Source organism: Hemicordylus capensis, chromosome 4, assembly GCF_027244095.1.
Source record: "Hemicordylus capensis ecotype Gifberg chromosome 4, rHemCap1.1.pri, whole genome shotgun sequence".
Classification (NCBI taxonomy): Eukaryota; Metazoa; Chordata; class Lepidosauria; order Squamata; family Cordylidae; genus Hemicordylus; species Hemicordylus capensis.
The window spans coordinates 65,972,027-65,987,273 of NC_069660.1; the positions used below are offsets into that span (position 1 = coordinate 65,972,027).

Genomic DNA, 15,247 nt, shown 5'->3' on the forward strand with positions numbered 1-15,247 from the left:
TTTTTTTTAGTAAGGATTCCAGCTGAACTGCATCGGACCTTCAAACATGAGTTCTTATGAAGCTTATAAATCAGGAGTAACAAACGTCAATCAATTGAGGAATTAAACAACCTTTCCCATAATTTATCTCTGGATATCAAATTTAAAGCTGATTTAAAATCAACAAAAGCAGCAAAGAGAGTGGAACAGGATAGATTAGAATATTTCTCTGCTAGACGTTGTAAAACTAGAGCATGATCAATAGTAGAGTGCTTGGCCCTAAAGCCTTCCTGTTCGTCAGCCAAAACCTTCTCTTTATCCATCAAATCCTGTAATTTGGTAATTAAATGGAATGCATACATTTTACCAATAACATTAAGAAGGCTAATAGGATGATAATTAGATGGTAAATGTTTTGACCTCTCTTATATATAGGAATAACAATCGCCAGTCCCCATTCGTTAGGCGGTGAGGCCATCTGATCAATAACTGTGAACAGAGAGGCTAATATTGGCAACCAACAGTCCATGTTATTCTTGATGGCCTCCACCGGTAAACTGTCTGAACCAGAAGCCTTACCAGTTTTAAACTGGCTCACTATCGAAGCAATCTCTGTACATGTTACTGGGGTCCACTTAGGTAATAAATTGGGATCCAACTCTTGTTCTATTCGTAGAAGCATTGTAGTCGATCCCTCTCTAGCATATGAAGTATGGAAATATTTGGTCCATTCTCCAACAGAAATGAAGAAGGATGGCGGAGAAGGTCTAAAATTAGGATGAGATGTTACCAAAGACCAAAACAAAGATATATTTTTAGCCTGTGCTGCAACGATAAGACGCTGCCAGTCTAACCTTTTAGCCTCCCTTTTTTTTCTTTGTAAGTAAAATTTTATAAGTTCCTCTTAATCAATCAAATCTTGAAGAGTGACCTGCTTAGAATTAGACCTATACAAATTATAAGAACTAACAAGATCTGTTTTTGCTGCGCGACATTCATGATCAAACCACAGCTGAGAAAATCTAGTGTGAGGTTTAGCATTTTAAAAATTATTTACAGTTAAAACTGAATAAAAAGAGCATATTAAACTTTTATAATTTCCCATTAAAATATGATTATCTGCAGCATCTATTATCTTAGCATGATATTGAATGCAAACCTCAGTATTTAAGTGATTAACAACACATTCATTTAGCTGAGAGGTCCATTTAAGTTGTCTAGGGTGAATTGCATTAGATAGCCCTGAATCAATATCAGCAGGTCCCATAATATCTTGATCAATCACTTTCAAATAAAGAGTAACCGGAAGATGGTCACGTTCTAGGTAGTTATTGATTTTAAATTTTGCTTAAAAAGGGATTAAAGATCGAAATATAACTATATAATCAATCAATGAAGGTCTGGTACCTGCCCAATGGGAATATTCCGCTGGATAATCATCTTCTGTAGCACCATTAAGAATAAAAAGATCCAAAAGATCAAAAGTCAGCTTAAGAGTAAGTCCCTGAAAGTTACAAACTAATCTTTGGAGAAACGTTGTAGCAAAGGAGCATTCACTACAGTATCAGGTGGACACTGATGGTATTTATCAACAAGTTTCAAATCATCAGGTCCTATCCTGGCATTAAAATCCCCAGCAATAATTACAAAAGACATAGGAGAAACATTTTTACATTCCTTAATGTAAGTCTTCATTTTAGACCAAATGTTCTTAATCCTCTCTAACTGATATAAAGAAGGAATATATACATTTCTTATTAATAAACTAGCTGTCTTCAGCTTAAGAACAACTGCAATAGCAAGTTGATCAAGAGATGGAAGCCTAAAATTTCAGCTTGAATAGATGTTTTAATATAAACAGCTAGACCCCCCTATTGGTCTACCGCTTTTAGCATTCTCCTTAACTGCTGTCGGTGCTTCTGGATCCGAGCCTCTCCCAGGGACGGGCCTTCTTCACTGCTGCCCCAAGACTTTGGAATGCACTCCCTAGTGAAATAAGAGCTTCCCCATCTCTGGCAGCTTTTAAAAGGTCTTTAAAGACGCATCTGCTCAACCAGGCTTTTAATTAACATTGTTTTAATGTTGTTTTAAAATATTATTTGGTTTGATTTCTTTAATTTATTAATAAGACAATACATAAACATGAATAGTAAAAATGATACATAATGGCATCCATTAACCATCCTTCCAGATATGTAAATAATTAGATGGAGGAGAATGACTACAATTTTCTTGATTTGTGAACAGAATAAAATCCGACCATATCATGAAAAAATCATTAGAATCAGCTTGACCTGCTCAAAGATGAATAATATGGGTCAATTTTTCAGATATGGCAATATGCCACATAGACTGATATCAAGATGTCAGAGACATGGTTTTATGCTTCCAGTATTGTGCAATAGATAATCTAGCCGCAGTTTATTATTAATTAATTATTCAATTTTTATACCGCCCTTCCGAAATGGCTCAGGGCGGTTTACAATTAAAACAGAAACCATTAAAACCAATAACAATTAAAACAGAAATATAAATAACAATTAAAACATTTAAAAAACAATTAAACTATCAGAACAATTAAAACTCTGAAAAGCAGGTTAGCATTAAAACAATTAAAACTAATTAAAAACCCTGAAAGGCCAAGCCAAACAGATGGGTTTTAAGGGCTCTCTTGAAGGTCAGTAAGGAATTGGGATTGTGAATTTCTGCTGGCAGTGCATTCCACAGCCTGGGAGCAGCTACAGAGAAGGCCCACCTCTGAGTCTTATAGTTAACATGAAAACTATAAGCTCCTTAGACAATAATGCCAAATTAGTTCCTGAAAATACATTTAATAGAACCAGCTCTGGTCTCATATCTAACCTCTGCTGTGTAATTTTACCCATTTCTAAAAATACCTTTGTCCAAAAGCAGAAACTACTGGGACAGGACCACCATAAATGGAAGTATGTTCCCCTGTTTCCACAGCCGTTCCAGCATAGCGGGGACAAACTCTTATTAATGTGAGATAATCTAGAAGGGGTCAACTACTACCTGTGAAAGAGCTTTTAAAAATCCTGTCTAATTCGGGAAGAGGTAGAAAACGCCGGCTTCCATTTCAGTATTCTATTCCATTGTGAGTCATTAATAGTTTGTTGTAGGTCATTTTCCCAGGCCAACTTAAGGCCAATTAATGGATCAGATGTTTGCATTATTAGAATCTCATATAATCTAGAAATAAATCCCTTAGAAACTTCTGAAGCCTTTAATATTAATTCCTCAAACATAGTCAAATTCCTATTAGCCTGTTTAGCTATATCAGGATGTAAAATGAAGGACTGAAACTGAAGAAAATTTAATCAAGAGTAATGCTTATTCATAAACTTCTCCCAAATTGGTTCTAAATCAATTGGCTTATCCAAATAATAAAAATCCTTTAATCTATTTGCAATACCTCCAAAGACACCAAATAATCGAGAGGGTGAGTCTAAAGCTGGAAATTTAGAATGATTACAAATGGATAACAAGGGGGAATATGGGGAGGGGGGAGAAAATTTTATGCCATTTGAAATTAAAAAAATTAAAATTGCTGTGTTTTAAATTTCTTTTTGTGTTTTTAACTAATGTTTTACTTTCTGTTTTTATTTTGTTGTAAACCGCCCAGAGATGTGAGTTTTGGGCAGTATACAAATATGTTAAATAATAAATAAATAATAATAAATAAAAATATATATAATTCTCCAAGGGGAATTCTTGAGTTGCCCAAGTTTCCTGTAGCATTAGTATATGGAAATTATTAATATAAGAAAGGCAATTTCCTAATACCAACTTTGATCTAAAACCAGCAAGATTCCATGACAAGAAACTCAGACCTTCATTAGTCATTTCAAGTCAATTGGCCTCAACTGAAGTTGAAAGGGTACTAGGCCAAACCCCAGATGCACTAAGGCCATTTTTAGTCAAAAGCAAAGCAGATTCCAACTCATTATGCAACAAAGGTGAGGTCATAGAATTTTTTGTTCCCATACGCAATTTCTCTGAAAGGTGAGACCCCACCAGAGTTCTACCACAACCCCAACTTTTATTAACAAGAGCATCTTTTAAACTGGCTAATTTGGTTACAATCTCTCTTTGTTCATTAACTGGGAGTTTCCCGAAACTCGCAATCAATGCTTCCTCTTCAGGAAGGAAACCATCTAAATGTTTGTCAACAGCCTTGGTAGGTCAAATCTCAATTGCTTGGACTTGAGATCCATCAATATGCCTTAAATACCTGTCTTGGAAAACTCTGATTACTCGCATTTCGCAACCCTGGAACACATATTGATGACTAAGCAATCTAGAGACCATTACCTTAGAAGAAAAAGTTACTATAGCACGAGCATTGCAATAATTATAAAACAGATATTGGACATCAACAATATTTTGAAAAGTAAAAAATGTCAAATTAAATGTTCTCATTAATTGAATAAAATGCGACTTACAATCACTCTGAGATAAAAACCCTCTAGGCTTAGGGATATTTATAAAAGCTACTTTATAAGGGACCAATTGTAAATGACATAAATTCCTATCTCCTAAGTCTCTGGAGTTCAATGATTCCAACAATGCAGAGATAGAAGGTCTAGGCAACATCATTGGAGAAAAAGGCTCCCGAGATGTCTCATCTCCATATATTATACAATCATTCTAATCCAGATCCAGATCCTCAGGACCCTCAGATATTCTTTCAGAACAAATTTCAACTCCAGAGATTTGATCAGGGGCAGAAGATACTGCATTCTTAGTAGAGGTCTTCCCCTGCATCTTACAATTCCCAGCTTTAGTCTTATTAACAATGTGAGGGCTTTGTTGTGCTTCTAAAATCTTAAAAAGCTTGTTAAAATTCATTTTAGGCCCACGTCTAGATAAAGTAGAAGTCTTTATATTTTTATTTTTCTTCTTCGTTAAGAACTTTTCCCTCCGTTTAGGAGAATGTATAACAGGTCATATTGATTTCTTCTTATCTGGCTGTGTAGAAGTCAAAGGTATATTCGAATTAGATGAAGGGTGATTGTCATTTGCTAAAGCCTTGCCTTTAATGATAGGGAGCTAGAAAACTACTTCTGTGAGCGTATTCAAAAGATTCTTGAACTTCTCCAAAAAAGCTCTTATAAGAGGGATTTCTGTGGACCAGGTGGAAGCAAGATTGTTAATTTGCTCATGTTGTTTAATTTGTATTTCAACAGTAAAAAGAAACCACTGGTCTTGTGGATCATGCAAAGAAAGCCCAGTAGCAGAAGCAGGAGAAACTTGACTCTCATCAATTTCAGCATTACTCCCTAAATCAAATAGGTCGAAAAATGATGGCACAGAATTTGCTGCATCGACATAAGCAATCTCTTGGACCAAATTTAATTGTTTATCTTGAGGTTCTTGAATATCCAGAAAAAAATAAACAAGAAGGACCAAGTGATCTATTGATAACAATCTGAGTCTCAGTAACAGTCTCAGTCTCTTCTGTATCCCTCAAAATAGAATCATAAGGTTCTTTACAGGGGCAAAAAATCAGTAATAGAAGCCTGTTTATTCTTTTTCTGTCTTCTCAGAAGCTCTATGCCAGCAGCAATTGGCGGAATGCCCAGAGTACGACATGTAGTTCTGGTTAAGACCATTTTCAGGGAGAGATAATAGCAATTTATCTCCCTTTCTATCACGCATCTTCATCCTCACATTTAGGCCCTAAAAGGGAGGCAAAGCAGCCCAAGAAATGACAGTCTATGCCCCCAAACAGGCAGACAGATTGGCCTTTCAGAAAAAAGTCCCCACAGTTCTATTCTGGGCTTCTTCCGGGAGGCATTTGGCTTGCCGCTTTTGGGAACAGAACAAGGCTGGATGGATCTTCGGTCTGATCCACCAAAACTCCACGACTACACAAGCAACAAACGTATTCTGTAACTGCTGTGCCGCCGCCATACAACTCAGTCTATTTCTGCATGTGTCCAGATGCTGGTTTAGACCTTATGGTTTGGGGCCAGGAAGGCTTAATTTCTCCTACTGTTTGCCCTCTGAGAACTTGTAGAGAGGATCCCTTATATCTTTGTGAGGTACAGCTGCTGGCCACGAAAAAGAGGGCCTTTTTAATGGCAGCCTCCACTCTATGCAATTCACACTCACAGAAGACATGGCTGGTTTTCTTCCTGACAGTTTTTAATAGCCTTTTAAGTAACTTCTTGTTTTGCCTGGCATTTTCCTGTTGATCTTTCCTATGTTTTGTTGCTTTTTAAGCCTACTTTGGTTAAGTGAAGTAAGCTGGTGAGATCACCAGCTCTGTGTGTATGTGTCCATGTCCCCCTAAAAACTCTGCAATGCCTGGATCGATTTGGACCAAATTTGGTACAGTTGTAGTGACACACAGGGATACCTCAATGGCATAGTTTGTGATGATGTCATCCACCCCAATTCAAGATGGCCAACGCATGAACATTTGAAGCACAAGTGGGCTAACTTATGAACTGCCTGATATAGACCAAATTTGCTACAGTTGTAGGGACACATAGGGGACAACTCAATGGCGTAGTTTATGACAATGGTATCCACCCCAATTCAAGTGGGCATACGAGTGAATGTTTGAGGCTCAAGCAGGAACCAATTTGGACCAAATTTAGTACAGTTGTAGGGACACATTGGGATACCTCAGTGGCATAGTTTGTGATGATGTCAACCACCCCAATTCAATATGGTGGACAGGTGAACATTTGAGCTAGAAGTGGGCTAATTTGTGAACTGCTTACCTGATTTGGACCAATTTGGTACAATTTCAGTGACACATAGGGGACACTTTAATGGTGTAGTTTGTGATTATGGCATCCACACTTACCAGTAGCCACAGATGCCCAAAGGTGGATAGAGATGTCCTCAACACCAGCAGCCAAAATAAATCTTCACAGTGAGTGACCAATGCTCATTTCTTGGCTGCTGGGTGAGGACATCTCACGTGGGACATGCCACAGCTAAGAGACTCTGGGTGGGAGCATCCCCCGGCTACTGGGGTGGAAGGACCTGCTGTAAAGCGCGTCTACCAAATGTGGCCTGGGCTGAGTTGAAGAGGTCCAAGCTTATAATGTCTTGTGAATGTGGAGGTCCACGTGTCTGCTCTGCAGATCTCATTCAGGGGAGAGAAAGCCGCCGAAGTGGCTGCGGAATGGGTTGAGTGAGCAGTTTTCTTCAAGGGTGTGGGAAGGTGCTGGACCTCATATGCCAGGGTGATGCAGGCCTTGATCCAGCGAGCCAGAGTTGCTGATGACACTTGCCGGCCCATGGTAGAAGGACGGAAGGAAATGAAGAGGGCTTCAGTAGACCTGAAGGATGCTGTTCTGGAAAGGTAAATCTTTAGGCAATGGAGAACATCAAGAGTGTGCTACTGTTTTTCCTTGGTGGCGATCAACCTGGGGCAGAATAATGGCAGGACCATGTCTAGGGAATGGTGGAAAACTGATGCAACCTTAGGTAGAAAAGATGGGTCATGGATCAGGCGGACAGAATCCTGAGAGAAGATGCAAAATCTAGGATTAGAGGACGCACTCTCAGCTCAGAAATCCTCTTTGCAGATGTGATGGCACTGAGAAAAATGAGTTTCGAGGAAAGGATATGTAAGACTTTATAGGCTCAAAAGGAGGTGCATGTAGAACTCGGAGAACCTTGTGGAGTTCCCATGATGGGAATCTGTGGACCACTGGAAGAGAAGACAACATTTATCCTCTAAGAAACTGCTTGAGGTGAGGATGAGATTGAACGCTCTTCCCTTGGGTCGGTACTAGCAGGTTGACTAAGGCGGCTGCGTGGCGCTTGATGGTATTGACCCTAAGGCCCTAATCTAGGCTGTCCTGTAGGAAAAGGAGAAGTTGAGGGATACTGCAGCTTTCTGGGGAAAACTTGCCTCAATGACACCAATGGAGGAAAGCCCTCCAGGTGGTCTGATATATCTGGTTGGTTGAGGTCCTCCTGGGTGCAAGTCCATGACCCTGGGAGCATATCCGTGGTGTTTTAGGATGTTGTGCTCAGTCACCATGCGGCAAGCTTGAACCAGGCCATGTCGTGATGAACTATGGGACACTGAGTGAGGAGGTCTGGTGGGACGAATAGAAAGCACGGACATGTTTTGGTGAGGTGGAGTATTGCTGGGAACCAGGGTCATTGTGGCCAGAAGGGAGCCACAAGTTTGAAGCAGTTGTATGTGACATAGGAAGCAGCTGAGAAGCGGCACCGGAGGAAAGGTGTACAGGAGCTCCTGCAGCCAGGCCTTTGACATGGCATCTACTGCCTCCGCCTGGGTGCACGGGAACTGAGAGAAGAACCTCAGGAGCTGGGCACTGGTCTGAGATGCAAAGAGGTCTATGCTTGGTCAACCCAGGTGAGATGTAATCATTTGAAACACCTGGGGGTTGAGTCTCCATTCTGCCGGGTGGAGCTCTTGCTTGCTCAGCCAGTCCACATGGGTATTCAGGGAGCTGTTGATGTGGTGAGCTCATTATGGAGGGACACAACATGTTTCCCTGCCCAAGAGAGGAATAGGACTGCTTCCTCATGTAGGGACCTGAATTGGGTCCCCCCGCCTGAAGCCGCAGCATGAACGACAGCAGCGTGGAGGAGCTTACCGTGCTGTTGGTACTTTTTTCCCTTGGGCAGCAGCACATGCAAAACACCAGTCCTCTGAGGCTCCATGAGGAGGGAGGGAGGAAGAGGACAGAAGCGGAGGGAAAGGGAGATTAAGGAGGAGAGAAAGAAAGGCTAGAAGGAAGGCAGCAGGAAAATGTAGGAGGAAAAAGGGGCTGCAAAAGAATGGAGAGTAAGCTAGAAGCTGGCTACAAATGACCTTTCTTGGAGCACTCACAGGACAAACTGAACTGGGAGGGACTATTCTCTCCCTCCTCTTAAAGGCTCTGCCTGATTGATTTGTCCTGCCCTCTGGAGCATGCAGGGAGGATAACCCACATGAGATGTCTTCACCCAGCAGCTGAGAAAAATAATATCCTCCACTTATATTCAGGGGTGGATTAACCCTTTTGCCGCCTGTAGAAACACCCCCCCCCAAACCAATCCCATTCCTCATCTCTTCACAGCAGCAAGCAAAGCGAATATGTCTTCTGCACCCAGAAGAAACCAAGAGCAGCGGGGCAGACTGGATGCTGCATTGGATCCTGCCTGCCTTGCGAGACCAGGAGAGGTGCCGGCTGCTCGGTCTTCTAAAGCGTTAACTAAATAAATGGAATTAACAACTGCAACTCCTATAGAGGACTAAAGACATAGAAGACAAGAGTGAGACATGCACAACTTCCACTTCAGGTTCCTATCCCGACCCTGCCCAGCAGGCGTTCCATGCAGTCTGTGGGGAAGCTGCTCTTACTGTATGCCACTGTCATTCTCTGTCCTCTTCCTTTGCATGAGCATTCCCCACATTCATGCACGCACTACTTCTCGCTTTGGAGGCATGATGGTGTAACCAAGCAAATCCTCCAGCTGCTCTCAGGCACTGAGAAGCCTTGGCTGGCCATGCTTGGCCAGCAGGCAGCAGCAGCCTCACACACTCCTGGTTGCCACCAGCCCGCTGCCCGTCTGTTGAGGAGCAGCCGCCAGGCAGCTGTTTGCTGCAGCAGGCTGGCATGAGGCCGACAGGCCGAGGCACCAGAAGCAGCCAGTCTGCTGAGCTCCCACAGTCCCACCACTGTGGCCGCTGGCTGAAGCTTTGATCCTCGCCTCCTCCCTCCTGGCCATCCTCATTGCACTTTTCCTCTCTCTCCACAGCCCCAGAACTAATTTACTTCTCTTGAGTTTCAACAGAACTCATTCGTAAGCATGCTGTGGGCCGCTGCTTTATTAGTTGCATTTATATTGCTAAGAAAAAGAATGAAGATTTTGATCTTTAGCAACCCACAGTTTGTTTTGTTTTTGTGTTTTGGATGGCTTTGGCAAGTAACAAGTGATCCCTGCTGCTGGATTCACTGGATTCACTGGATTTGCTGGAGTCAGTGAAGCTATAAAGTGCACTCAACTGTCCTGCCCTCCCCCTTCCCTCCCCTTTGGGAAAGTACCAGCCGGAGTGTCTCTGCAAAGGCATTTTCCAAAGTCCAATCTGACCAGATCACACGCCACACAGTTTGTAAAGTAGCTCACTCCAGCACACACAAGGGGTGGGGAGGGGGACTCCTCTTTTCCCGGGGGCCACTCATAAAGTACGTTAGGCAGAGGAAGTTGTGACAAAGCAAAGACGGGATATTGGTTAAAACTGGGCAAAGAGTTGAAAAGTAGAGTTAAAGATAATTCAGAAAGGTTTTTAAGTGTGACCCATACTTTGCAGACAATCCTGCTCACCAAAGAAAAGAAAAGAAAAGAAAAGAAAAGAAAAGAAAAGAAAAGAAAAGAAAAGAAAAGATTCTACCTATTTAGCCAGCAACCCCTTCTTCCAATCTCGATGTTTTTGACCTACAGATCTGAAAGAGCTCTATGGTGCCAGCTTTTCACTCACAACAAAACACCGTCAGACGCACAAAAGATTAGCATGCCTTGTTTTAATAACTGTTAACAAGAGTTGACTGTTCGTTAGGGGCAAGCCTGAAGGAGTGCTTGGCAGTGGGAAGAGGAAAGACCAAGCTCTTCCAGCTGTCTTGGTCTGTGTATAAGTGACTCTTCAGGCTACCTTGCCTTCCAACCCACCCCCCTTTTGTGGGAGGGGAACACGGTATCCTAGCAACCAGCCCCCAGATCTATGCCGGTTGCAGGGTACGGCTTACTTTTCATTGGCCAGTCAGTGCGGAGTGGCAGCGGGAGTGAGAAGCAATGCTGGCTACCTACATAACAGCTGAGTCGGTGACTGGTAGGTTTCTCACGGCCAAGTACATCACAGCCTCCTGGCTGCTGCTGGCATCCCACTCCCTGTCCCTGAACACAATGTTAAAAATATATTTATTTATTTCAAAAAATGCTGCTTGGGGGACTTTTGCCGCCATAGGCAGCTGCCTCCACTGCCTCTCCTGTAATCCGCCTATGCTTATGTTAAATCCTTAACAGACACATTTCTCTCTCTGAGCAGTACACAATATTTCATGCAGAATAGAAAAGTAGATGTTGACTCTTACTTATTGATATTTGCAAGATAAATGTCTGCAACATGGCTCCCAGTTGGGCAGTTGGAACTGGTTCTAGCTGTTACCTTTTCTTCAGGTGGCTCAGAATTTATTTCTATTTCAGATTTTGGGCTTGATCTTTCAGATATGCCATCCTCACTAGGAAAGAAAAGTCACAACTTCAAACCTGTATTAACATCCTCAAGACGTTATTTCATCACCAAGGAGCAATTTTTGGTCTGCATGAAAACATCCAATGTTGTAATGATCAGCCTCAAGGGCCTCAGTGCTCAACCTCAAGGTCTCAATGCTCAGCCTGCATCTCAAAGGGGACATTGTAGAACTGGGAAAGGTGCAGAAGAGGACAACCGAGATGATCAGAGACTTAGAGCACCTCCCTTAGGAGGTAAGGTTACAACACCTGGGGCTTTTTAGTTCAGAAAAAGGAAGACTAAGGGGAGACATGACAGAGGTCTATAAAATTATGCATGGTGTAAAGTCAGTGGATAGAGAGAAATTTCTCTCCCTCTCTCATAACACTAGAACCAGGGGTCATCCCATGAAACTGATCCATCCCAGGAAATTTATTTATTTTATTTTAATTTTTTACATTTTATATCCCGCTCTTCCTCCAAGGAGCACAGAGCGGTGTACTACATACTTAGGTTTCTCCTCACAACAACACCCCTGTGAAGTAGGTTAGGCTGAGACAGAAGTGACTGGCCCAGAGTCACCCAGCTAGTTTTCATGGCTGAATGGAGATTTGAACTCGGGTCTCCCCGGTCCTAGTCCAGCACTCTAACCACTACACCACGCTGGCTCTCTTTAGGACCAACAAAAGGAAGTACTTTTTCATACAGCACATAATTAATTGGTGGAATTCTCTGCCACAGGATGTGGTGGTGGCCACCAGCCTTGATGGCTTTAAGAGGGGCTGAGACAAATTCATGGAGGACAGGTCTATCAATGGCTACTAGTCCTAGGGTTATAGTCCACTTCCAGCCTCAGATACACGATACCCTTGCATATCAGTTGTAGGGGGAGCAGGAGAGAAGGCATGCCTTCATCTCTTGCCTTTGGGCTTCCCACAGGCATCTGGTGGGTGACTGTGAGAGACAGGATGCTGGAGTAGATGGGCTTAGATGGACTAGATGCAGGATGATGGACTAGATGATCCAGTGGGGCTGTTTTTATGTTTAATGCTCAGTCTCAAAGGCCATGTGAGATACTGAGATCTTTAGAGCAGCCAAACAGCAGATTGTAAAGTTAAGGTGCTCTATCCAGGGGATAGACAGGGGATAGACATTTTATTGACATAGAACAATTAAGATTCACAGTATCCTAAGGCATAGTAGATATTTCAAGCCATCCTCTTTTGCACAAGTTATGTTAAACTGAACCCAGTTTTTCCACAATATTATTAAGAATTAACATACGTGTCCTGAACAACGATGTATTGATGGGGGATCAGACCATCAATTCCGTTATGACGGCCCTCCCACCAGTCATCAGAGGCCCGGTGATAAAGCAGGAGAGAAGCCCCCTTTTTAAAGGATAGTTCACGTGCTGTTCGGCCACTGTAGTCAAATTTGGCTATTGCTTCGATGGGTTCACATTCTACAAGAAAAAGAAATGCAGTTTTAGTTGAAAGCTCATATGTATAGAAGGCTTACACAGTTCAACCCTGTGACAAAATGCAGATCTCCATCTTAGCTCAAGAATGCCTGATAATTCCACTCCACCCTGAGTGCTCTGAGTGGCAGAGATTCTTCCCTTTTGTTACTGAATGAGGACAATTCTTGCTTTTGTCACTGAAGGGACAGGGCCATCCTAAACCCTTTTTCACAACAGGTGACTAGCTCAAACCAGACCTTGGACCTACCTTTAGACATATAAGTTCAGATCCATTAAGGAGGAGGAACCTCCAGTTTGGAGGGAAAACCTCAACCCTGGATTGGCCTAAGACCAGTGTCACATCAGAGATATGCTGACTTCTTTTTCACTGGATCCCAGAGCTGTATATTTCTGGAAGAGTGGGAAAGACTTCCCCCTCTTTAATCACTATAAAATAGGGGCCCAGTTCCCCCACCATTTGGGGGAGTCTTTAATGAGGAACTTTGTCGAAAGCTTTTTGAAAATTCAGGTATACTATGTCAACTGGATCACTTTTATCCACATGCCTTGTGACACTCTCAAAGAACTCGAAAAGGTTGGTGAGGCAAGATTTACCTTTGCAGACGCCATGCTGGTTCTCCTTCAGCAGGGCTTGTTCTTCTATATGCTTAACAATATTACCTTTGAGAATGCTTTCCATCCATTTGTCCAGCACAGACATTACAGACTTGTTTAGCTTATCTGCAATCTCTTTATCCTCCTTAATAATCTCTTTCACTCTCACTTCATCTAATGGACAAGCCACCTCCCTGGCAGGTTTCCTGCTTCTGATGTATTTAAAGACGTTTTTGTTATTCCCTTTGATGTTTTTAAGCTAAATGTTCCTTAAATTCTCTTTCACCTCCCTTATTGTCTCCTTATAATTCTTTTGCCAGAGTTTGTGCTCCTTTCTGTTCTCTTCATTTGGGCAGACCTTCCAATTTCTGAGGGAATTCTTCTTCCTCTTTATAGCTTCCATGACTTTACTTCTTAGCCATGCTGGAATCCTCCTGGACTTGGTGGTATCTTTCCTCCTTTTTGGTATACATTCTAACTAGGCTTCTATTACTGTGGTTTTACATAAACTCCATGCATTTTAGAGCAAAGAGACTCTTGATTTTCCCTCTTGCTTTGCTTTTCACCAAACTCCTCATTTTAGAGAAGTTTCCTCTTCTGAAGTTCAAAGTGTCTGTGTTAAATGTCCTTGACAATTCTCTCCCCGTATATATGCTGGATTTTATAACACTGTTGATCACACAAAATATTCCCCTTAGGGGATGGGGCCATGTTGGGAAGAGCATCTGCATGAAGAAGGTCCCAAGTCTGGCATCTTTAGAGAGGACTGGGAGAGACTCCTGCCTGCAACTGCCACTACTAGTCTGTGTAGACAATATTGAGCTAGATAGACCAATGCGCTGACTCAACAGAATTGAGTTTTACCTCCAAGGCTACAAGCAGAGAGACTGGGAAAAGGCCAAGCAAGCACATCTGCTGGGTGGAAACTTCAGTAATGGATTTTCCAGTGACAGAGACAAAGATTTTTCTAAACTACCCTTTTCAGAGTTGTTTGTCGAGAGAGGGTTCGAGATCAACTTACACTAACTATCAAGTTGCTTACCCAGCAAGACAAATCATCCATTTATTTATTTATTATAGCTCAGATGGCTGTTTTTCAGTTCAAACTCCTTGGACTATGGGGTTTACTACTCTGGCTCCTTACATTTCTGGCACCAATGAATGCATTTCTTTTTTTCTTTTTAAAAATGTGCCCCATTTCAGCACTATATTACAGGCAAGGGAACTGTATACAGTATATCATTTAGCAACTGATCACTATACCTGAACCAATAGAACACTCAGGTTTCTTAACTTCCAATATTCCATTTTTTACTTCAGCCAGGCAATGGACATTGAATTCCAACACCTAGCAAGTCTGCACTATAGGGCTTGTACTCAAAGACAGCTGGATATAAAGATCAGAAGTAGCTTCTGTGTAGATATATATACACATACACATACATGCACATGCACATACACATACAAGAGCAACCAGTTTATCATTATCTGTTGATTAAAGTTGCGCCATTGAGTGCTGGCAACCACAGAACCATGTGGTTTTCTTTGGTAGAATACAGGAGGGGTTTACCATTGCCATCTCCCACACAGTATGAGAAGATGCCTTTCAGCATCTTCCTATATTGCTGCTGCCCGATATAGGTGTTTCCCATAGTCTGTTAATTAGTACTCATTAAATGCTCAGCTTCACTGCAATTATTGCCCCTTCTGGACTGTCACTAGCACTTGACATAACAATGAAACTGTACAGTTGAGGAATAATGTTTTAAAAACCATCTAGTCCAATTGTCTGGTCCAAGACAGAGCCCATAAGCACATCAAGGTAAACCCATGCCAAAAAGTCCTACCAATTGCATTTAGAATGGTGTGAGTGAGAGAGTACTATAAAAAGAAACCAGGAGCAAAGTGTCTCATGCCAGAGGTGCATACCTAATACATGAAGTGATCTGGTGTAGTTA

General features: G+C 42.0%; 1 protein-coding gene across 6 annotated transcripts in view; it reads right to left on the reverse strand.

The window, feature by feature from the left end:
* The window catches only part of SRGAP2 (SLIT-ROBO Rho GTPase activating protein 2), a 320,834-nt gene that overhangs the window by 13,753 nt on the left and 291,834 nt on the right, over positions 1 to 15,247 (reverse strand). For all 6 annotated transcript variants that reach the window (XM_053245714.1, XM_053245710.1, XM_053245711.1 and 3 more), the window contains 2 exons: positions 12,497 to 12,677; positions 11,073 to 11,219 (listed from right to left, as the gene is read on the reverse strand). In XM_053245714.1, coding sequence (XP_053101689.1) covers positions 11,073 to 11,219; positions 12,497 to 12,677 — 328 coding nt within the window. The remainder of the gene's footprint in view (positions 1 to 11,072; positions 11,220 to 12,496; positions 12,678 to 15,247) is intronic.